General features: G+C 41.4%; 1 protein-coding gene across 3 annotated transcripts in view; it reads left to right on the forward strand.

Annotated features, from left to right (window-relative positions):
• The window catches only part of nrg2a (neuregulin 2a), a 50388-nt gene extending 27793 nt beyond the window's left edge, over positions 1 to 22595 (forward strand). The window contains exons 4-11 of one of the 3 annotated variants that reach the window (XM_041952116.1): positions 4778 to 4898; positions 9004 to 9062; positions 12371 to 12394; positions 14041 to 14143; positions 14449 to 14572; positions 14716 to 14843; positions 15061 to 15282; positions 19380 to 22595. In XM_041952116.1, the coding sequence (XP_041808050.1) occupies positions 4778 to 4898; positions 9004 to 9062; positions 12371 to 12394; positions 14041 to 14143; positions 14449 to 14572; positions 14716 to 14843; positions 15061 to 15282; positions 19380 to 20034 (1436 nt within the window). In that variant the 3' untranslated portion in view covers positions 20035 to 22595. Of the gene's footprint in view, positions 1 to 4777; positions 4899 to 8483; positions 8561 to 9003; positions 9063 to 12370; positions 12395 to 14040; positions 14144 to 14448; positions 14573 to 14715; positions 14844 to 15060; positions 15283 to 19379 lie in introns of all 3 variants that reach the window. The other 2 variants (XM_041952117.1, XM_041952118.1) reach the window with 2 other exon arrangements.
• The last annotated feature ends 768 nt before the right edge of the window (positions 22596 to 23363 follow it).

Consider the following 23363-nt stretch of genomic DNA (forward strand, 5'->3'; position numbering starts at 1 on the left):
TTTAAAATCGTCATAAATGCCACAATCCAAACCCGCCTGCTTACATTTATATACCGCACATTGCTGCCCCAGTTTCTTTTTTGTTGCAGGGAAACATAACTGCTGCCTGGATGTTCCCCAGCAAAGTATTTCCCTGCAGCGCTTCATTTTTGTACCACATGCATGTTGTGGGGAGGTGATTTCATGACATGGCGTGCAGAACTTTGACAAGAAAGGCCAGGGTCGAATCCCTCGTGTGGTTATGGTTAGTGCAGCAAGAGCACTTTGGTGGTAAAAAAAGAACAAAATGAACACATCTCATCCTCAGAGTCACTTTTGACTTTTTTTTCGGAAATTTAACTCAGATCACAGTTTCTCCCTAACTTTAACCAAGAAACAAGTAACTAGTAGTATGTAAACATCATTTCCAGAAGATAGGGTTGCACAATAATTACTTTAAAAAGAAATAGATATCAGCGACCTTTTCATCTTGATCTGCACACCACAGTGGCTGGTTAGAGTATTTATTATGAGGACGTGGACGCTCAGTCTGAGCGCTGGCTGCAGGTGAAGACAGGAAGCAGTAAGTCCATGGCATCTCAGGGCCCTGCCCGGATCTTTACTGCTGCTCAGCAGGTTTTTACATACTTTTGTCAAGCTTTACAAGTTTATTGTAAAACCTGAAGTGTGCGCGTGTGTGATTTACAGATGCTCTGTGCATCAGTTTAGTTGCAGTTCCCTCACTTTTGGCCTGCAGGAGTTTTAATCAAAGCAGCCATACTACTTAATCTTTAATCCTGACATATAATCAGAATTGTTGAATCTCTACACATTTGTCCAGCTACAAATATGATCAGTATTTGATACACAGATTGTGTTCAATTGTGTCCAGGCAATTATAATGAAGTATTTGTAAGCTTGGGACAAGGACTGAGACTAAGTTCACACTAAATGTCCTGAAACCAGAACTTTTCCCCACTGTGGGGGAGTAATTGGAGGACACAAAGGAAAGAGGGGAGGACAGCAGAGAGAGGGAGGAGAGGAGGAGAAAATTGGGACATTTTCTGTGCAGTATCACAGATTGGATGTCAGTTGATGACTGCAGGCCAATAACTGTTCTCGAATGGATTGTTTTTGTTAGTATTGGGAAAGATGCCATCTTTGACGGCACTGAAACTTGTAGCAGTCAGTTGAACGTTGCTAAGTCGTGGGAAAAAATCATCTTGAAAGCTTCAGGGTTCCTCCCAGTCCGCGTGGCACCTTAGAGCTAAACGATAATTTCCTCAAAGTTGTAGAAACTGTTACCTTTATCTGACAGGATTTATATGAAATCCTTTCTCATACTTAATAGAAATAAAGCTGATTAATACACACTGACTTTTTAGCCCCTGTGCAATACCTTCATTGTTTTGATGTTGTTTGTAGTGCTGCTGAGTGTGAGACTTCCCTCAAAGTGCACTGAATTATCCAAACAAGGCTGAGTTGGGTTTTTTTATCCTTTTTAACTGCATTGAGGGTAAAATAATGTCCACGGAAAAGTGTCTCTGCTCTTCCTGGAAGCTTTTGAAGGCGGGCAGTGATGGCGGTGATGTTTATTGTTTAGGTAAATGAACCTTGCCTGCTGAAGGGGGATGTGGGGGCTCTCCACCTGGGAGTGTTCAGCGGGATGGCAAAGCAAAAAGGACTTGTGCTACAGCTGTTTGGGTCTAAAACCAAGTCCGTCCCTGTGAGGTTCTTCTTGGACTGTAGGTTTTTTATCCTGTACTAACATGCCATCATCCAAGTAAAGATTTGAGTCTTTCTTAACAGCAATGGAGAAGGATTAGATTAATTCACCAGTATGTATCACTTGCTACATGGATGACACCCACTTTTCCTGCAAACCATCTGAATAAGCTAAATTGTCTTTCCTCCATACAGTAATTGTCTTGCTGCGGTTAAGGGATTAAATGGCAGAAATTTTTCTTCATCTCCAAAATGGAAATACCTGTTATAGGCCCTGAACACACTTATGGCCAAGTTCTGCCAGCTCTCAAGCTCATCATGTTGTACCCACTGTTAAGAACCTTGGAGTTATTTTAGATCACAGCCTCAATCTCGAGTCCCATGTTAAAAGTCTGGCACAATCATCTGGATTATTATAATGCCATTTTTACTTGCCTTGGCCAAAACATGATGGCACAGCTACAGGGTGTCCAAAACACAGCTGCCAAACATTTAACCAAATCCCCAAATCATGATCATATTATCCCTGTTTTAGCGTCTCTTCACTGTCTGTTTTAGAATTGATTATAAAAATTTTAGTCTTGACTTTTCAGACCTTGCATGATGATGATGATGATGGCACCAAGCGACCTGGCTGACCCTGTAATCATTACTCACCAGCCCGCCCATAGTTTGCTCTAATTTCCCTATTAGCTATTCCCCAATCAAGGCTTATGACCAAGGGTGACAGGGCCTTTGCAGTTGGGGCTGCAACCCTTTGGAATAGCTGACCTAAGGAACTTTCACTGCCCTCATTCAAAGCATCTCTCAAGACCTTAATTATTTTATATGTTGCTTATTTGATCTGTTCTTTTATGTGTTAGTTTTGACTTTGTGTATATGTATATTGTACCTTAATTGGCTTCCAGGTCCTTTTTAACCCAAACCTGTCTGAGAGAAACACAGAGATGTTAATTTAGAGATCAATATCCATGAAGGTGCCATGCAAAAAGGAATCTGTGACCAAATAGAAAAAACTAGGCTGAAAATGAAAATGGTGAGAATGAGTGAAAAGGCGAGTGCAGTGAAGCAGACTTGGTCTGACCAGTAGCCAAATAAACTCTGACAGCAGAACATGTCTTAGGTTCACATATTGGCCTTGATCCTCTCTGTGTGAAGTTTACATGTTCTCTGCCTCCTCCTGTGGGTTCTTCTCCGGGTCGTCTGTTTTCCGCCCACAGTCCACCCACATGTAAGCCAGGTGGACTGGAGATTATGTGCGAGTGTGATTGTCTGTGTGTCAGCCCGCCCTGCAGAGGACTGATGATGAGCTGTCCAGGACGTTCCCCTCCCTCCCACCTCTGCGTTCCGGGATCGGCTGCTGCCCCAGATAGAGATTCATGCAGCCTGTTTTTGCCGCCTTTTGTTTTGCGTGTTTCATGGTGAAAGGCTGCACAAGGCTTCTATTTTGAGCATAGGAGGGTTTTTTTTTTTTTTTTTTTTACAATGTTTTCAGGTTCCTTCTTCCTGACAGCTTTGTCTGATCTTTTTTTACGAGGTGTTTTACACGCCAGCACTCCAAGCGAGAGGTCAGGTGTGACGATGAGGTAGTCCTGATTAACTGGTGGACCTGGAAATGTTTTTGGAAAAATTTGGAGGTGACAGCGGATGGGCGCCGTGGTATGCTGGAAACATTAAATCATTTTTGGGGAACATCGGCAGAATGATAACATGACAGCTTATGACTCGAGCCCAAATATATAACTTTTTTTAACTACGAAAAAGAAAGGTCACTCATAAATCACATCTTGTACGGTATCAGCACGTCTCCTCAGATTAAACCAGCTGCAGATTTATCACTTGTTTGGATGGATGTTTGTAATAGTAAACCTTTGTGTCTGCCAGAGCATGTGAACCACCTGAGAATCACCAAAGGGAAGATTTTGATATGTGTCTGGACTGTATGTTTAAAGTAACACAGTAGCTTTGTGCAGAGCGAATCCCATCCCATTTTGGTAATAAATTATATTTACTGACAAATAACACAACATTTCTAGCTGTAGTGAAAATATTGTGCTTGGACTTATTCAAACTGGCAAGTGAAGCGCGGGCTGATGTCATCAATTTGCTTTGTTATGCTAGCTAGCACGGGAATTAACCACTGTTGTTTTAGCTAAACCAGAAGTGTGCTTCTGAACAAGGCAGAGCACACGTCTCCATGCAGAGGCTGACTTCTCCAACTGTGTAATAAATGGGAGTTGTGAAATCTAGCGCTGGTGGCAAACAGCCTACTATATGTCAGAGCCAGTGGCCCAGCTGAATCAAATCCCAGTGAAATTCCTTGTCACAACATTCTGCATGACACGACCGCCGAAGCTGACGTATCGTAGTTGCACAGGTCTTCCGGAAACTTCTGTATTCCTACCAACAAGCTGTCACTTTCTGCCAAGGTGCTAATAGCGTCTGGCAGCAGGTACACAGTTGCAATCACGTGTCAACATCTGACATGCGAAGCACGCTCCGCCCTTCTCAAGCCCAATCCTGCCACTGCGCACCTCTCTCAGCACTCCCCTTCCTTTGAACGTCCCTGCTTTCGTCCTGATAAGCAGACTTCATCCCAAACATATTATATCTATTCAGTCAGGGGGATTAAGTGCAGATACATGACATTTTGGGCCATTCCAAGGACCTGAGTCAACGTATAAACAACTCCTACGCTGTGTCAGGGAAATATTTATCTTTGCTCATAGAACTTCTTGAGATAGTGTCAACACTGCTTAGAGACACAATTACATTTGTGGATGGAAAACTTAAGAGTTCTCGTGGAAATACAAGTGTATAATACGAGCAACGCTGAGAATACTTGTCGAGATGTAAGACTATCATTCGGACAACAATAACAGCCAAGTTCATATTAAATGAAGGTCCTGCGTGTGATCATGTGTCATGATGCCTCCTTTTGTTTTTAAATCGCCATTTATCTTACCGGGGCTGTATTAGGAGAATACAACTTACACAAAGAAGAAAAGATGGATTAAGGTTCAGACAAGTGGAACTGGTGGTAATGTTTTTTTTCTTTCTTCTTTTTTCTCAGTAACCACAACGCTATCTCCAGGCTCAGGCCACGCCAGAAAATGCAACGACACAGAGAAGGCCTACTGTGTGAATGGCGGCGACTGTTACTTCATACATGGTATAAATCAGCTCTCCTGCAAGTGAGTGAACTCCTTTGTTTTTGGATGCACCTGGAAAGTTACATTTTCACTGTCAACCTTTCACCCCCCAGAGTTTCTCTGTCCTGCACCATTAATGTAAAAGCTCTTCATGACATTTTTACCCTCCAAATATTCCATCCAACATCCAAGCGACAGATTTTTATCCTGCTGTTTATATTGCTGATAGCGCTTGATTTCATTCTTCTTTCTTTCAGCAGCAGCAGCAGCAGCAACACATCACAGGAAAATGCTGCCAGTCTGCCTAACTACCCACCTGTTGTGTATTTTAACACTAATAATGGAGTGAGGCGGTGGTGTGCTCATCCTTTTAAGTCATGTTTAGTGTACAGGAGGGCTGCACATTAAAAGCCTTTTCAAAATGTCATGAGTCACTGCTTTAGTAGTGAGCAAATATTTATGCCTGTTAGAGGCCCCCAGTGAGGTAAATAGAGTCATTGCTTACATTTGAGGTCCTTGGCAGAGGGGATCAAGACCCGTGTGTAAAGTGTGCTGAAGGAACCATGTATCTCAGCTTTTCAGGAAGAAAACAGGTTGACATTATCACAGAAACAACCTTTTTTATCCTTGACATTTACATTTTAGTTTGTATTAGACTCGAGGTCAAGAAACATTATTTAGAACCATGTTCAGGAGGAGTTATCATTTAAAATAAACTGTTTTCTTTCTTGTTTTTTCCTGTTTTTCAGAACCCTAAATGACGTTGATACACAGAGATACAATGATGAGTCGATTAGTCGATTGTCAGAGAAATTGTAGCAATAATTTTCAGAATTGATTAATCATCTATGCAATTTTTTAAGCGAAAATGCCAAACATTGCCTCTCAAATGTGAATTGGCTTTCTTCTATCATATCAAACTGAATATCTTAGAGTTTTGGACTATAGATTGAACAAAACAAGTAATTTGAATAGGTTGCAACAGTAAAACTTAATAGTACACTTCTAAGCCAAATATGCACATTGTCTCCTGTCATGGCTGTCAGATATTATGTTGCATGTTCTGTTCGACCATTTGTCATCATAACATAAATCCTTTGGCTGGTTTGATATAGAGCTGAAACATTGGCGAGGCTCCTGTGCCCAGTTGGCCCAAGGAAGAATGCTCAACAAGCAATGAGGACATGGCTGCAACAGCCGTTCAATACGTTGTGTACAAATTGGAGGCAGCAATAACTCAATTGCTGCAGCTAATTCACTCACGACTGGGGCATGGGTCCAGAAAAGTTGGATAATGCAGTGAAGGCCTGCAGGGATTTGTTGCCCCACAGCCATCTCATTCAATATAGGCCAGGCTTCAGTGGGTATTACTCACTGGCTAAACAAGTCCTGCAGACAGCTAGCCCTACTTTTACGCCCAGCACCTTCACTTTGAGGTATAAACTTTGTTTTGGGGAGAGGTGAGGTTAATAAATGACCCAAAGTAAGTCGCTAAAATATTTTTTCTAATAATTTCCTCTTTTGAACTCTGAACCTCTAAGGATGTCTCTTTTTGTTCTTCCAGTCAAATCTAAAATAATATTGTTTCTCCATTACGTTTGCTGGTGCGTTTTATTGGCTGACAGATCAAAATGAAAACAAAGTTTGAACTAGATGTTTTTTTTTCTCTATTTCAGATTTCTAACATGTGACGTACATGTGACAACAGTTTTCAATAAAGGTTATGTCTCTGTCTATAAAACGCTAGAAAATAGTACAAAAATGCTTGTAATCATTTCATAAATCCCTTAGTGATGTTTCCAAATTGGTTGTTTTGTCTGACCGACGCTCCAAACAGCATATTCAGTTTACAGTGACATAAAACAGAGGAAAGCAACAAATTTCTGCAGGTAGAGATGTAGATGTGCACTGGAGGTAGTTGCAGATTAATTTTCTGTCAAGCGACTAATTGAATTGAGTAATCAGGTATATAAAAATGTATAAAAGTGCTGTACATTAACAGTCTTCATTGAATTATTTCTTCAGAAAAACAGAACAAAAGTACAAGTTGCCCTTTTACCAAATCACCTCTGTGTGGGACCTGAGAAAGCCAGGTTGTGTAAGTTACTGCGTATAGAGTATGTAGAATACACAGGGAATAACACATGGCAAAACTTTAATTTTTTGTTTATTTTTGCTCTTATTTTAATGAATGACTGTAATGATTTATTTCCCCTCTTTTGAACTTCAGATTAAAGAGTGATAATTGAGTTTGCAGCTGCACCACAGTGGATATTTGCACGCTCATCTGAATTTTGAATTATGTAGCGACAGCTTATGTCTTTCATCTCTCAGCCAAGTTTCCTTGGTCTAGGTGGTGCTATCCCCCAGTCAAACGCCATCACTCAGGATGAGTAATTTAATGCTGAATGTTATGGTGCTCCTGGGAGGCGTTGTGTGAAACCCGTAAATCGCGAGCAATGACCTTTGTTGGATTGGTGGTCTAGTTTTGACTGTGAGTGGAATGTTGGTGCCCCTAAAAGACCAACTGCTCATCCTAATGGGATTATAACGAGGAAATATGGTTTGGGCCAACACACTTGGTGGTGATGATAGAGTAGTTACAAAGCTACATGTGTTTCAAACCACCACTGTCGTGTTTTTCCCTGGAGAAAATCTCTGTATTCAAATGATTCTTTTGCCAGCGGAAACACAAATTCAGGGTTTTATTTCCTCTTGATTTGACAACTTTATGACTCACTGGCCAATGGTATAAAACTGTCCCGTTTGAAGGTTATGAACACAGCTACCAGGCTCCCAACGGGCACCAAGCCACATTACCCCAATTTCAGCTTTGTGGCACAGGCTTCCTAAAGATTGATTTATTGATCACCAACAAAGCAGCGCATGGTTTTTCCCCGGACACATTCCACTTTTCTGCCCATGTTCTCATGAGCCTCGCTCTCCTCTCGTCCCCCAACAAATAAACTGCGCTCAAAGAGAGAGAGTCAGAGCCGCTGAAACCGATATGACCTTTTATATCATCATCTATAAACTTGCCTGTATTATTTTATATGTTATATATATTATTATCTTTTCCTTTTCACTGGCCTTACATTTCTGGTTGTTGTTCTAGTTGTCTGAACTCATATTCATAAAATGTCTATCCTAATAAAGTATTACTTTTCTTCTTCTTCTTCTTCTTCTTCTTCTTCTTCTTATTATTATTATTATTATTATTATTATTATTATTGTTGTTGTTGTTGTTTTTATTGTTATTATTATTATTATTGGCAGTGATAGTAGTAGCAGTAGTAAATAGCAGTAATTCATTTTTCATCTATTTTCTATTATTATTATTGGCAGTAGTAAATAGCAGCAATTTATCTTAAATCTTTTATCTACTTTCTATTTTTATTGGGAATATATCCATCACTAATGTTGTGTTTCATGTAAACACATTTCAACTTGGATCACCTTTCAAAGTGACAAAGTTTCCTGTTTTTCACTCTTTTTCTTTTTTTTTCTTTATCCATATGGCTTCAATATGACCTTCAACAATATGTTGTTAAAGGTCGCCGTTAATATTTACAGTGCACCGCACTTCCTGTGTTTCCCTTTTCATAACACTTGTCTGCTCCTTCCCAGATGTCCGGACGGATACTTCGGCCCTCGATGCTTACAGACTGAGCCGCTGCGGTTGTACATGCCCAATCCTTTCAAAAGTATGTTCACTTGATATGAGCAGCTGAGAACAGAGACACAGTTGGCACTGGATTACCTCTGTGGACTCCTGCTGCCCACTCCTCCTCCTCCACCCCAGTTCTCTTCCTCTTTCTCCTCCTCTTTCTCCTTCTCAGGTCAACACGCAATGAGCTGTGCACTACACCATGTACACGGTGGTGTCATCCATGGGAACACTCTGCTTCTGCTGTCTGTAGTTGTGCTGTTGTTCTAATTCTGTGTCTCTCTGCCTCTCTCCCTCCCTCTCTCCCTCCCTCCCTCCCTCCCTCTTCACTTTTTCTTACGCATACTCTCCTTTTCACTCCACCCTTGCCCTCTCTCTCTCTCTCTCTCTCGTTCTGTTTTCCTTCTCTTTCTCACTCATCCACCACCCTACTCCTCCTCCTCCTCCCTCTCTTTTTGTGGCTTTGTTTCTTTCCATCAGGTGTCCAAATGACTTTACTGGTGATCGCTGTCAAACCTACGTTATGGCCAGTTTCTACCGTATGTCAATTTCCTCTTCTGTCACTCTGTCAGACTGTCCTTGTGTCATGTGTGCATGCAGAGTGTTGAGAAATTTAATTCCCTGTTATTACCTAATAGTTGTGTCTGTGCCTCCTCGGATGACTCATTCACGAGCTGGCATACTTCAGTAGTCTGTTATTGTGTTTGGTCTGCATGTGCCCTTTAAACTCGCAGTGTGTTGCATGTGCACTCTCAGAATACAATCTGATAGTAAGTTTGATAACAACAAGTAGGCGGCTGAATTTAGACGCTTCGTGGATGTCGATTTGCACAAAGTCAGCAGCATGGAACAACACAGTCTAATGGCAAAACAATTACTAAAACCTTACCTTTAGCTCACTTGCTAATGATGCAATCAGCTGCAAACTCGAGCATGTACTGTATGATCCTATCAGAGCTGATGGATAGAAAGCCATGTCTGAACAATTAGCATTAACTAATAGGCATGACAAATGATTGAATGTGTTAGGTGGTGCTCCGGCTCCACTGATAAAGAAATGCTTGTTTCTTGAAAAGATCTGATCAGCTGGAGCTCAGACTCTCACTTTTCACATATGCCCTTCATTATTTATTCCAGACAAACCAGATACAACATGTAGGATTTCTTCCTAAATGTATGCGTGTGAAATAGTAACTCATTATTGGCTTTGCAACTGTCGGTACAGCCTGTCATACATGAGCCAACATGATGAAATTCCAGTTAGCTTGAATGTAAATTGACTTGATCTTTAAGATAATTTGGGATTTCCCAAAGGGCCAATCATTTGAAGCAAATATTTTAAGTATAAGTGTTCTCAGTCTGAGGATCACAATTGCTTTAAGTAAAACATGCATGCACGTACAGGCTGGCGACCGCATTCCTTCAAGACATGCTGTTAAAAAAAAGAGCACTATCTTTTTCACTTTCAAATCAGACCTCAGTTCACTCTCTAGTAACCACCCAACACTGTCAAGTCCAGCACTCGGGAAATTGCATCCGTTGCAAACACACATTGCTTTCGAAGTAGCAGCAGAATGGAGCTCTCGCAGTTTGTGCGCCGCACTAGAGTGCCGTGTCAGACAGCTTGGCTTGCCTGGGGTAAGAGAACCCTGCACCGCTCCACACGTCAACATCAGCAAACACATCCATCAACTGCAGAATTACACCAAGATTAGATGAAGGTTTGTGGAGAACTGCAGCTTGATAGATCTTGCCCTTAAGGTTTTACTATTTGAAAACCGTCCCCTTGGTCTTGAATCACGTTTCTTGAGATTTTCAGCTGCGTTCCTCATTGTTTTTACACCTCAGTTGTACCTGTTCGTTGATTACTTATCTCAAGTGATAAAGAAAGGAGTGAGTGACCTGGTATTGATGAAACATAAACATGTAGACATTGGTTCCCTGAAGAAAGCACACACAGGGATAAAGATAGTGTATAATAATGGTATAGAATTAAATGCATAGCCTGTAATTCATGTCAGATAATAACAAAGAATCTCCTGCTTTTTTACTGCATATATGTCAGCATCGTGTCTTTGCAAGCCCATGCAGTTGCAATTCAATGTAACAGTTCGAAAATAACTAACTGCATCTGCGTTCCTCCTGCTTGATGCTGCCTACGAGTCTCATCCCTGCAGTCTGACTCGTGGAGCTTACACATACTGTTTGTCCTATGTTGGCTCAGAGTACAATGCAAAAAAAAAACCCTCTTAACTACAAGTAATTTCATCTCACATTAAGTTGTACTGCACTGTGCTGAAATTGCTTGTTTTTTTGGCAGAGCAGACAGTGATGTGTGGGAGCCGCTTTTTTCCTACACTCATCCGCGTCTTCTGCATTCTGTCTAACTTCAGCGCAGCTGTGCGACTGCATCGAGAACAGCATTTATTTCCAGTTCTCATCCAGCCACACGAGCAAAAACCAGGCTTCGACTACTTACTTTACATGCTTATACATTCAAATCAATTACCTGACTATTTATAGGCCAGAAGAAGAGGGTGAGCGTGAAGATTTCATGGAACCAGTGTTGAGGCAAGATGCACGCATGTGTTCTCAGTCCATGAGAACTTGCATGTAGGCTTTCTGATTTTACAATTTAGGCATCACCTCTAACTCAAGTGAAGGCTGTAATTTCAAATTTGAAAAGATTAAACCTCCACTCAGTTCAAGTTGAAGATGTCGTGTCACTTTTCTACAAATGGCCTCTCATTGGCTCAAAACAGCAGATCCACAGTAAAAATCAGACTCATGAAATCCACATTCACTCATGATCCAATCAGTGATCGTGGTGAGCTGGAACGGCCTCTCACATATTTCACATTTTCTCCTCTCAATTAAGAAAAATAAATCAGATTTTCTGTCAGAGAGCAGGCACATGTGCACGCACACACTTCCATTCCATGCTGGAGGGGCGCCTCCCATCCCCAGGAGATACCCAAAGAGAAGGAGGATGGCTTCTGCTCCTCAGCCATAAGGGCTTGGCTTAACAAGAGCATGTTGTCATAAGAACAGCTGGGACTTGCTTCAACCCAAGTAAAGCAAGTGAACTGCCAGAGATATGGACTCATCTGGTTGGTGCAGCCTCCCTATGGCCCCGCTCTGCCATATAATACAAAGTCCTATAACTAGAGCTCTTCTGATTCAGCGTGTTTGCTCCGATACTGTGCAGATACACTCCTTTTAACTTGCCCGTTCATGTGATGGGTGTGTTTGGGAAATGACAGTGTAGCGTTTTTTAGAAAGCACAAAACTGAAAGCCCAGGTAATCTCAGGAGATGACGCACATTTTCCCCGTGCAGCAGTAATGAGGATGGCTAAGCGCCTAATATGTCTTCTTCCTGTTTGGAGATTTTGTTCGGTTATGTAACGAAATTGCACTTTCTCTAAGCCCGAAACCTCAAAAGTCAGTCATAAAATGTAGCAGTGCCTCCTCTGAAAGCATCGTTAACACTAGACTGTGTTGAGGCGTGCAGTTGATAGAAATTTCACACAAGAGGAACATCCAGAGCCGAGTTTGATTAGAATATTTTAGTCATAAAAATCATAAAATTAAAAATCAGAGTATTAAAATTGTAATTATTTAGTCATGTAGTTTTCTGTCTGTGTGTGTTGCATGCTGTGAGTGTGTTCTGGTGTCTCGTCTTCAACATTACTGACCAAGTCACTCTGACTACGACTGACAAGTGTTGTCTCTCAGTTGCTGTTATGCTTATGTCAGTTTGCTCCACTGTATGTTCCAAGGTGCCACTCTCTTAATCTGGTCTTTCTTTTTGTTTTTCTTCCAACTGTCAACCCTCTGCAATGGCAGAGCATCTTGGGATTGAATTTATGGGTATGGAACAATCCATTTTGATTCTCAGTCCTAGCGTAGCTCCTGAGTAGATGTCCTTCGTTTTGACTTGCTCCCATTCCGTCTGTGGTGTGAACTGCAAATCATATTGTCCCTCGATTAACCAATCAATCTCTCGATCGATCCTCCCATAACTCATTGTAATGACAAACCCTGCAGTCAATGCAACTGATCCTCCATCAAACATCATTAACATGGTTGTCATCACCTCTCATACCTGTGCAATGGGAAAGTACGACTATTAACTGAGTTTCCGTCTCTGTCATGGTAGCATATTTTTTCCTTTTTGGACTGATTTTCGTTCCTCATTCCATCCGTAACAAGCATGATGTATCATGTTTGTAGCTACCAGATGTCTCAATCTTCAACTCTGTCCAATCCTTTTAGTCTCATGCATTTAGTGTCTGTCTCTTCCTTTGATATGCCATCTCTTTTCTCTTCATTTATGTGTGATCTTGTCCATGTTTCTTGCATCACCCCGGCCATAGCATAGCTGAAATGTAACTTTGAAGTATGAAATACAGTATCTGTGTTGCTGGTTTGAATTATCCTTCAAGGAGTAGATGCTGTGATGTGAGCATGCGTTGCTATATTTAGTACCAGTCATGTTTTTCTTCTATCTGCCTCTATTTCCACCCTCCTTCATTGTTAGCTCTTGTTTTCTGCTACCTTTTCCAGAAAGTGCTTCAGTGGTTGAGAGTGTAGAATAAATGCGAGAGCAGTCTTATGAGAGATTGAATAATTATGCAAGTACATTTATGTATCATCAACATTATTTATTTAACATTATTTATAAATATGGTTTATTTATGGCATCAGAAACTTGACATAATTTGGCAAAATGTAAAAAGATGAATGGAGTTGGACAAATTCAATTCCTTTTTATTCCGTTATTTATTTATCACACTACCTCTTTGCTCCGTCATTTACCCCGGGGACACAAAGAGTCTACATCAGCCTCGCACAAGCTCTTCTCTGGAAAAGCAAAAAGCATCAGTCAAGATTCATATTTAATGACAATCCATCTCAAAATTCACTTGTTTCATGAATTGCTGGAAATGAATTCTCATCATTGTGCTCACTGAATGCCTGAGCAGATGAAGACTTCTATAAGTGAATGAGTAATTTAGACTTACAGATCATGTCAAACATTGCACATTTCCAATTCACATGAGCAACGGTGCTATATGGCACAGTATACAGGTTCTGCTGGTCATCAATTAAAGGCCTGAACCATCAAAGTCTCATATATAATTTGGAATTTTTTACAGTTTTAGAGAATACAGTTGCTTAATATATCAGTCTAACTACTGTTGGGCCCCTGCCCCCACCCACGCTGCCTTACTGCAGCACAGGCAGCAACAGCAGCTGTTGTATTTGTGATTATGTGAGAGGAGAGGTTTGACTGTGAAGCGCGTTGTCAGGGGAGGGAAGATGAAGCTTCATACTGCTCAGGATTTAGTCCAAAAAAAAGAAAGAAAGATATAAAGACGTGTAGACCTACAGTGAAAAAGCGTGAACCTGCACCTTTAAGACGCTAATATTTTTTTTTCCTTTTATTTCCCTCACTGTGTGCATGTGGTGTGTGTGTGGGTGCGTCTGTGTATTTGTGGGTGTGATGTTGACAGAGGCAGAGGAACTCTACCAGAAAAGAGTCCTGACAATCACGGGTATTTGTGTGGCTCTGTTGGTGGTGGGCATCGTGTGTGTGGTTGCCTACTGTAAAACCAAGTAAGTCCCGCTGATTTGAACACGTAGCCTTTCCTTTAAGATTCCTGTTACCACCTGAATGTTATTAAAAATCAATAGTGTATGCTGATGTACTGTTAGCAGGGCCTGTAATATGCAGCATAGGTGGGAATAATAGATTACTGCATTTGCTCTCTTAGAATAGTCATTTTCTATTATTTGAAGTGTTTACAGGTGAAGCAGTTAATCTAGTTGTTAAAGCAAGATAAAAAAAAGCATGTTAAATCTTTACTTAGGCCTCCTTAACAAAAAAGAGTGAGAGAGAATGACTGAGATTTGCTCAACAGGAAACAAAGAAAGAAGATGCACAATCATCTGCGACAGAACATGTGTCCAGAACATCCCAATCGTCCCCTCGCTAACGGACCCAATCACCCAGGACCAGGCCCAGAGGAAATCCCTATGGTAGACGTGAGTTTCTGAAAGGATTCCAAACGTTATTAAAGCATATGCACACAGATGTACACCAAATGGTTTTATGCTCAGTTATATAATCATGGCTTGTCTTTTTTTCACATTTTCCCATCTGCCAAATCCATTTTTCCCCAACGCAGTACATACCAAAGAATGTCCCCGCAACCGAACGAGTCATACGGCCTGCAACAGAGGGATCGTTCCCTGCCAGCCATGCCTCTTCCAGATCTCACAACTCTTCCACACGAGCCCACTCATCAACTCACAGGTAAGCAGCCTTCATGCTTTCCTTACATTCAGCACTTAGAGATACAGAATCTCACGCAAAGCGATTGGTTCGTTTGGTTTAAATGCCCCGCTACAGGTGCGCCAATTGTGTCAAGCTTCTTTTTCAAAAGGCGTGTTAAAAAAAATGGATAGAAAAGAAGAATCGCACTGAGACACGCTTGGGTGTGTACGTGTTAACACCTTTTTTTATTTGTCAGACATGAGGAACGGACATGGAGCCTGGAACATTCTGACAGCATCCTCTCTGACTCGCCGGGAATGATGTCATCATCCGTGGGGACCAGTAAATGCAGCAGTCCTGCGTGCATGGAGGCACGGGCCCGGCGCGCTGCACACTGTGGTTACTCTGACCCCCATCGGCCGGGCCTGCAGTACGGAGACTCCTTCGACTCGCTGGGAGACTCTCCGCACAGCGACAGGTGGGAAACAGGCCCGCGTGGCTGATATGGCACTGGGTTTGTCGTGAACATTTTGAGAAGTTTCCTCTCTCTGCTGGTTCTCTCTCAGCCTCGAGAGGCCAGTCAGGGCACTCTGAGAGACTCAGTGGAAACTGACACACAGCAGGCATGATGATGAAATACGCTAAGGTAGGCAAGAGTGAAAAACAGTGCTTATTTCAATGGGAACTCTGGGCGTACAGCTACTGTAACATTATTCCCTGGCCAGTATGTAATTCTGATTGGCTTAAGTGTTCTCTTTAATTTTATTTAAGGTGTGACATTATGGGAAATACTACAATTGTTTCTGCCATCTTGCCCAGAGACACATGAGAAGACACCAGTTCCATCTTTGTGTAACAGAACTAGGTCCAACATGGGTTTAGCTTATCTTAGCACAAAAAGTAGAAGCAAAAGCAGTCAGCTCGTCTGTAGGAATTGAGAAAATGTGCCTTTCAACAACTCCAAAGCAGTCCATATTTATCCTGCACCTATTTCTGTAATGCAGGAACAAAGATATTAATCATGTGACACTGGGCGAGATGGCTAACAAGAATATATCCCATAATGTTGGTCTGTTCCTTAATGAACTAGAACACAATGGCTCAATATGTGTCACTCTCAATAACGTGCTCTCAGGTCTTCCACATGCTCTCTATTCCAGATGTACTCAGCGTAACCCATGACCTGAATTTGAACTTGCTTTTTAAGTGCCTGAGATAAACTCCCTGATTTTGTTATATGGCCCAATAGTGACACCCCAAATCCCCAAATGCCCTCCCTGCTCTCTGCTGATGTTTTGAATTCCAACACACCCATCGCTCAACGGGTCTACATTAGCAGTGAGCTGGGAGGAAATTTTGGGATATGGGAGCACAATTGGGCCCTATACCTAAACTATGGAGTGTATGTTTAAGAAACAACACCCATGAAAGCAGTTGGTGAGGTGTTTTTGTGAGTAGCACGCATATTTTTTGAAGGAAGGGAATGATGACCCTGTTAGGTAGAGCAAGTCTGTCTTTGTTGACCCTGTAATTGAAGACCCTGTGTTTAAGGTTTGAAAAAACATGCTAAAGGTTGCAATACATAAGGACGCCCTCCCATTTCCTTTCGTGTGGCTTAAACAAGGTCTGCGTTGTTTAAAGTCTTCAGAATCACCCCAATGTCCTCCTTCATGGATCCTTGATTATGTCCAGGATCAGCCAATCCATGTCAGATGGGTCACTGTTAGAAAAGGTGCTGTACAATGACAGCTCAATGGAGCCTGAGCAGTAGGCTTGAAGAAAAAGTGCCCAGTGAAACCACATAAGATCTGGATCATATTTAGGTGGTAAAGTCTCTTAAACTCTGAGAGGGAGCCACAAGATCATTTTTTACAACAACAAAGTGATCACATTCTCAGACGAGTGGGAAGTTTTAAGTAATTAAACCCTTGCGCGGGGTTGTCACAGCAAACAATAGATTGTGCAAGTGCAAAGCCCAAGTATCCTCCTATGTGCACAGGTCACAGGTATCACGCCGCCTTTCCTTTTCACAAACAAAATGTGGAAACGAAAAAAAAAAAATCTAGCTCAAATGCATAAAACTGAATAAGGTGTGCTGTTTAGAAGCATCCTCTGGATCAGTGTGCATAATGACCTCATTAGTGGGTGCCTGCCTCCCTGCCTTTTGGCTGAACAAAGTTTCAAAATGTTTCTTACATATTTAAAATTCAGGCCTACCAAAGGCAGACTTGTAGACCTCTAAAGAAACAAACTTAATCTAAATTTGAAGTTATACTCAGTGAGACATGGTTTGCTATTCCTGCAAAATACATACAGTACTTGAGGTGTTGAATATGCAAATCAGCGCATGACCAGCTGCAATTATGCTTTACCAACTGAGCCAAATATGAAAGTAATGGAGCAAGGGGGTCATACACTCTTTATAGCTCTTTCATGCATGCATCTGTACAGTATTTTTAAAAATTCTGGAACTGTCTATCTGACTGATAGCGTGTCCTGCACCAGCTGCTGGCTGCAGCAAAAACTTTGATATAATATGAATCTCAAGAACTTGACAAAGAAATTGGACTATGCAGTGCTGGCAACTGTTCTGTGAATAAATAGTATCTAAAGCAAATGGCCAGTTCCTTCTAAACTGTCAAAAACTAACCAGACAAGATATGTCTTGCCTTTTATTTGCCTGAGCGCTAAGGTATCAACATTGCCAGCATACAGCAAGCATGTGTGCACGGATAGAGACTTGGCCATTGAGTTGTTATGCAGAGCCAGATTGCATAACCAACATCCACTCAGAGTCATTCCAGGTAACAAGCACCTCTTCCATCATGGCGGCAGCTTCTGCACCAGCTGAATCAGCGGTGTTGTGGGAATATCTCAGGCTTGTGGCTCCCACAGCCTGCTGTCATTCCTAAGAGAAATTAACAGACGATCTAAACACTCTGATCCACTGTGATCCACCATCAGTGATATGTAAATTCGAGGTTGCTTTTCAGATGTTTTGACATGAATGTTTAGTCGGTTTGTGATTGTGGAGTTTTGACCGTAGGACTGTATGGATAACGACAGCCATGATATTCTGTGAGGGTAAGGCTCAAACAAGAAAATACACAAAATGTGCATATCTTTAAAGTTTAATATTGACTTTCTACCTTGAAGGACATGTTTTCAGAGATCGTATCTAACAGTCATTAGTGGTTCTGCATCTTCAAGAACCTCCATAACTGACGTCAGCATTCAGCCATGTTTGAACAGAGCCTCCAAAAATGGCAACCACAGTCACAATGAGTTGTGTAGACAGCAGTTCATTTAAAGATGATACAGGGGAATGAAGATTCAGGAGGTTACACCATAAAATCACTTAAAATCTGCATATTATTCTTCTTATTATAAATAGTAGTAGTAGAAGTAGTAGTAGTATTCATTCAACCTTCATTTTAACTCCAAAATACCTTGAGGTAGAGACCTCATTTACAATATAGCAAAGTAAAAAAAAATATTATTATCATAACTTTACTATTAACATTATTATCAGTCTATATACTAACATGCCAAGATACAGTGATTAAGTCTGCTTAATATAAATACAAGACCAGTGAAGTGTAAATCTTTGCTCAAGTAAGAGCTCGACTGCCCGGGTTTGTTTTTTAAAGTGTTAGAAAGTAGGACACTGAATTGGTTGTGCAATGTTGTTGGGCAGGTTGGTCCAGAGCCTGGGGGCCTCAGGCTGGGCTTAAGCTGCTGCTTGATAAGCTCATACATAGCATGGTGATTGTCAAAGACCCAGTGCAAATGTTATTTATAAAATTCACAGCTGTAATTCTGTTAAGTAGAACAGTGAATGACTGTCTTTACATGTCTCTCTCAACTGCAATTCATGGCTAAATTACTATGCCTGAATGGTTACCAATATCAATGGGAGTGATGATAATATTTTCACATTTGCAACCATCAGTATCAGTCAATATTATTTTTGTACATTACAAGACCCAAGAATTTTAACAAATGAAGTGGACCCATGATAGATCCCTGGGGGATGCCACAAGAAGCTTTAGCCAATAGTGACCTTAACTTCCCATTAGAGATATTTCAGTCCTGCAGACAAGATGAAATCCAGTCTTGAGCTAACCAACTACAGTTTATTAGATTCTTTACTGCAGAAGATTAGTAGGACTTTAACACACTTTTCCACCACTACCCTGGGAAAAACAAGGCTAAATAGATAATTTACATCATATCATATACAATTTCTCAAAAAGATCATCATTGTGATTAAAAGTATGTCAGTGGTTAGGAAATGTTGTAAAAAGTGCAGTAACTATGACCAGTGTCAACCTACCTACAAGCAGTTAAAATCAAGTGCATATCAAAGTTCAAGATACAGTTTTTCCATTTAATATTTAAGTGCCCTTTTACAGTTTGCTAGTAAGTTGGCACTTAAGCTGCAATGTTCATTTGGGTAACAAAATGCCTATGAAAAATTGAGACAGCTTTTTTTTTTTTACACTCCCCCTCTTCTCGCGTCTGTTCTTCACTGTTCTCTGCTTAACTGTTTACCCCCCTCTGTATTCACCACAGATATGTGTCAGCCCTGACGACACCAGCCCGCCTCTCGCCAGTGGATTTCCATTACTCATTGCCCTCGCAGGTGCCTACCTTCCAGATCACATCTCCCAATGCCAGCCATGCCATGTCTCTCCCTCCTGCTGTCCACAACCCCTACCCTCTGGAGGACGACCAGCCTCTGCTGCGCCGCTACCAGGTGCCCCTACACGATGCCCAGTGCCAGGAGCCCTACCGGCAGCAGCGTCGTACCTATCTAAATGACAGCAGGGGCAGCCTGCCCTCCAGCCCCTACCGGCTGGCTGAGGAAGAAGACTATGAGACCACCCAGGAGTACCTCTCCTCTCGGGAGCAACCAAAGAGAAGTGGATCCAGTGGAACTGGTAGCCGGCGCTGGCGGAGATCCAGACTGAATGGCCACGTAGCCCCGCGTGGATATGAGGCATCTCGGGACTATGGGTCTCGAAGCTGCCTAACAGATAGTGAGTCAGAGGAGGACGGTGAGAGCACGCCCTTCCTCAGTATGCAGAACATGAATGCCGAGCCCTCCACCATCTACAGGCCGGTGGACAGTCGGACTTCTCACTCATCGGGGCGGCACAGTGGGCATGGGAACATGCATACAAGACTTACACACTCACGCTCCAAACCGGACAATACACCCCATTAAAGAGTGAAAATGAACCAACAAAAATCAATATAGTATAGACCTGCATCTATAAGAAATATTTTTATTTTATATAACTGACAGATATTCTAAACAAATGAAATATTTATTTTCATTTTAGCAAAAGTTGTCTACTAGTTAACAGCAAAGACTTTTTTATAGGGAAAACTCTATTTATATGTACATTTTGATTTACAGCATAAAAAGATGTGCCAGTTTTTTCACAACGTAAAAAATAGAGTAATATTGTGGTGCCTTTTGCTGTATGCCGATGCCAGAGGGCCAGTGGAGGTTTTTGTAGCCTTTCTTATATGGACGCCTCATTTTTTATACACATTTATGTTTTCTTTTCCTCTCTGGTTTCCTGTTTTACTTTCTTTCCGAGTTGCATTCTTTGAGGAGTCTAGCTCCACTGGAACATAACCCCTTCCATGTCACGCAATATAAACCACTTCAACATAAAGTGTATGTTTACATTAATATGATTCGCCTGTAGGGTTTATGATTTGGGATCTAATAGAACGCCTGATAAATACAGATTAGATCCTTTTTGCCCTCTGACTAATGTCTACCAAGAGAGAGAGAAAGAAAGTGAGAGACTGTGTGGTTGTGTGTGTGTGCGTAAATGCCTCAGTGTGTGTGTGTGTGTGTGTGTGCGCGCATGTCAGTCTGCTTGCATGTATTTGTGATTGTTACATGAATTTCATTGTTTGTTGTGGGGACATCAGACGTGTGGCTGGTGTCTCAGCAGATCAGACAGAAGAGCGTCTCAGAGGTCCACAGAATAGTGCTTTATCAGAACAGTGACCCCTCCAGCGTAGGTGGACAGGTAAGGCTGCTGCAGGGCTGTATGTTATGCAGGTCATTGCTTGATGTGTTTACAGCTATTCTGCCCCCTTCCCGCCCTGCCCCAGTTAAGTCCCTTTTATTCCCCAGCAGGTTTTCCTCACGTTAGCCCGTTATGAGGCCGACAAACGCTGAGCTGCTTGGCGCGGGGCGACCCCTGCCATCAGAGGTTGATGGCAAAACAAAAAGATTGCATCTGTTTTCACTCAACCCAGCCCCCTTGCCCCCATGCCTCATCATCCTTCTGTGTCCATTCTGTTTTTGTGGCTCGCGTTAAAGGCCGCACAGTGTCTCAGGATTTCCACATGCCCGCCCCGCACCCCCAGCCCCAGCCACCCGAAACCCTGCTCACCCTCTTCCTCAACTTAAGGTCTGTCGCAGACCAAGGTTCTCAGATGATGAAGGCCTAAATGTTAACATACAGTCTGCCAGTTTCCTGAACGCTCCCGTACCGAGGGAAAGAAAGTCAAGCGGAAACAGCTCAGCGGAGAACAGTACAGAACGTATAAATGAAATAGCTGTGAAACGTCGGAGGATCATACAATGCAAAAATATGCAAACTTTCTATTTTGCTGTTTGATTACATCATTTTCTAAGAGGTGACTGTAGTGTGTTGTGTGTAAAAAAAACTATGTGATGCCTATAGTGTAGAATGAAATATCATGATATAAATGCATATTTACATGAGTTAGTTTTTAAAGCCATTATGCAGCCATCTATCAAGTTGTCAGCCTTTCTTGTTCGCACACTCATGTCCATTGAATGACTGTGTCCATGAATTATGTTACCACTCGGTTTTAGACCGCCCCACTCTACATGCGCACTTCCAGGTAATGTCAAATAGCATCCAGATAGTGTCTCCTCCAATAGTACTGTGTACTGCTTTGTCCTGTCGACAGATCTAGTCATTTCAAATTTAGTCCGTAAATGCTAATAATTTTAAAAGTGAACCAAAATTGTTTAAGCCCCCTCCCCCCGTCCTCCACTGAAGGTGAATATTTAAAAGATAATTCAAGAAATGTCAAACCTATTAAAGTGACTCATTGAGAGAGATCAGCGGATGATGTTTCATCACTGTTGGTTTGTTTCTGCTCCTTGTTAAAAAATGAATGAATGAATGCTGAATTAGAGGATGATTATAGTTTGATTATAGATGATTTTTTTTTTTAAACAGTCCTAAAAAGATTGATCTGCAATTCTAACTGCTATATGGTAAATGCACAGTGATATTGTTATAGAGAAAGGTCCTTGGTCACACCTCACTTGCAGATATTTCATTGAGTTTCTCACCTCTGGATCTAATTTTGTATGTCTGAAAAATGCAAAAGAAGACAGTGCTCCTCTAGTTTAAATGTGGTACTCCTTTCACTTTGCCAGTCCTCTCACCCAAACAAGATGCTACCAGGCACGTCCTGCCAGTCTCTTCTGTTTAATTTTATGACCCCCCCCCCCAACCCTCGCTTGAAATGTTTGAACACCTCTCTTCTGCATGTCCTTGTGGTCACGGTTAGATGGGTGCATGGTAAAAAAGCAGCAGACAATTCTTTTCCAGTCAGTGAAAGTGTATTTCATTTAACATTCAGCAATAAAAAAGAACCTTTCCCCATGTCATTCCTGAAATATGCTAGAAAAAAAAGAAAAAAATGCGAGATTGTCATAGATTGTAAAATAAAATGAAAAATGAAACCACCTGTTCATATGAGAAAATAAATCTTTATTCATATCATTTTTACGATGCAGTTATTTCTGTAAAAGCTTTGCTCTGCATTCTGATCCATCTTTTATCTTCACACAAGTGCACACATAAAATCTGCCTATTTGTTTAACATGGTGACTGAGGCTTTATAGATTACAACAAAACTGTTCTGCATGGTAGCTCTGCTATAGCTCATACAGTAAGTGCCAGACACACAAGCCCATATAAACACACACATCCTGCATGACAGCTGGACATCGTACAATTATATAACTGTCTGACAGAAAAAAAAAAAGGAGGGGCTCTCCTCAAATTGTCAAAAAATCCTGCTTGACTGACTGTCACAGGATTTATTTTCCTCATCAGTTCAAATCTTGATTGTTCCTCCAGCATTATTAACCCTCCTAAGATGAATGTGGTTGTGAAGAAGGAGATCTTAACAAACAAAAACAAAAAATCTGGAATGACAAATTGACATCAAATACGAAATGTTCATCAGTTTTTCCTTCACATTGACATCTTTAAGAGTGTTTATGATTTAAGAAACACAAGTCAACAGTTCATGATATGTTTTAGCTTTTAAGTTTCCTCCTCATACACAGATATTCCAACAGTTATGTTTAGTTTAGTTTCTGCATTAGCATGGATGCACCACTAGATGGTGTCACAACAGCAAGATTTACAAGCCACACACCTTCTGCAAAGCATGACTGGTGCTTGGTATTATATCCAGCAATGTTTCCACATTTAATAGAAAAACACTTTAAAGGTATAACAGCAGCATGTGTTG

This window comes from Chelmon rostratus, chromosome 14 (assembly GCF_017976325.1).
Source record: "Chelmon rostratus isolate fCheRos1 chromosome 14, fCheRos1.pri, whole genome shotgun sequence".
NCBI lineage: Eukaryota > Metazoa > Chordata > Actinopteri > Chaetodontiformes > Chaetodontidae > Chelmon > Chelmon rostratus.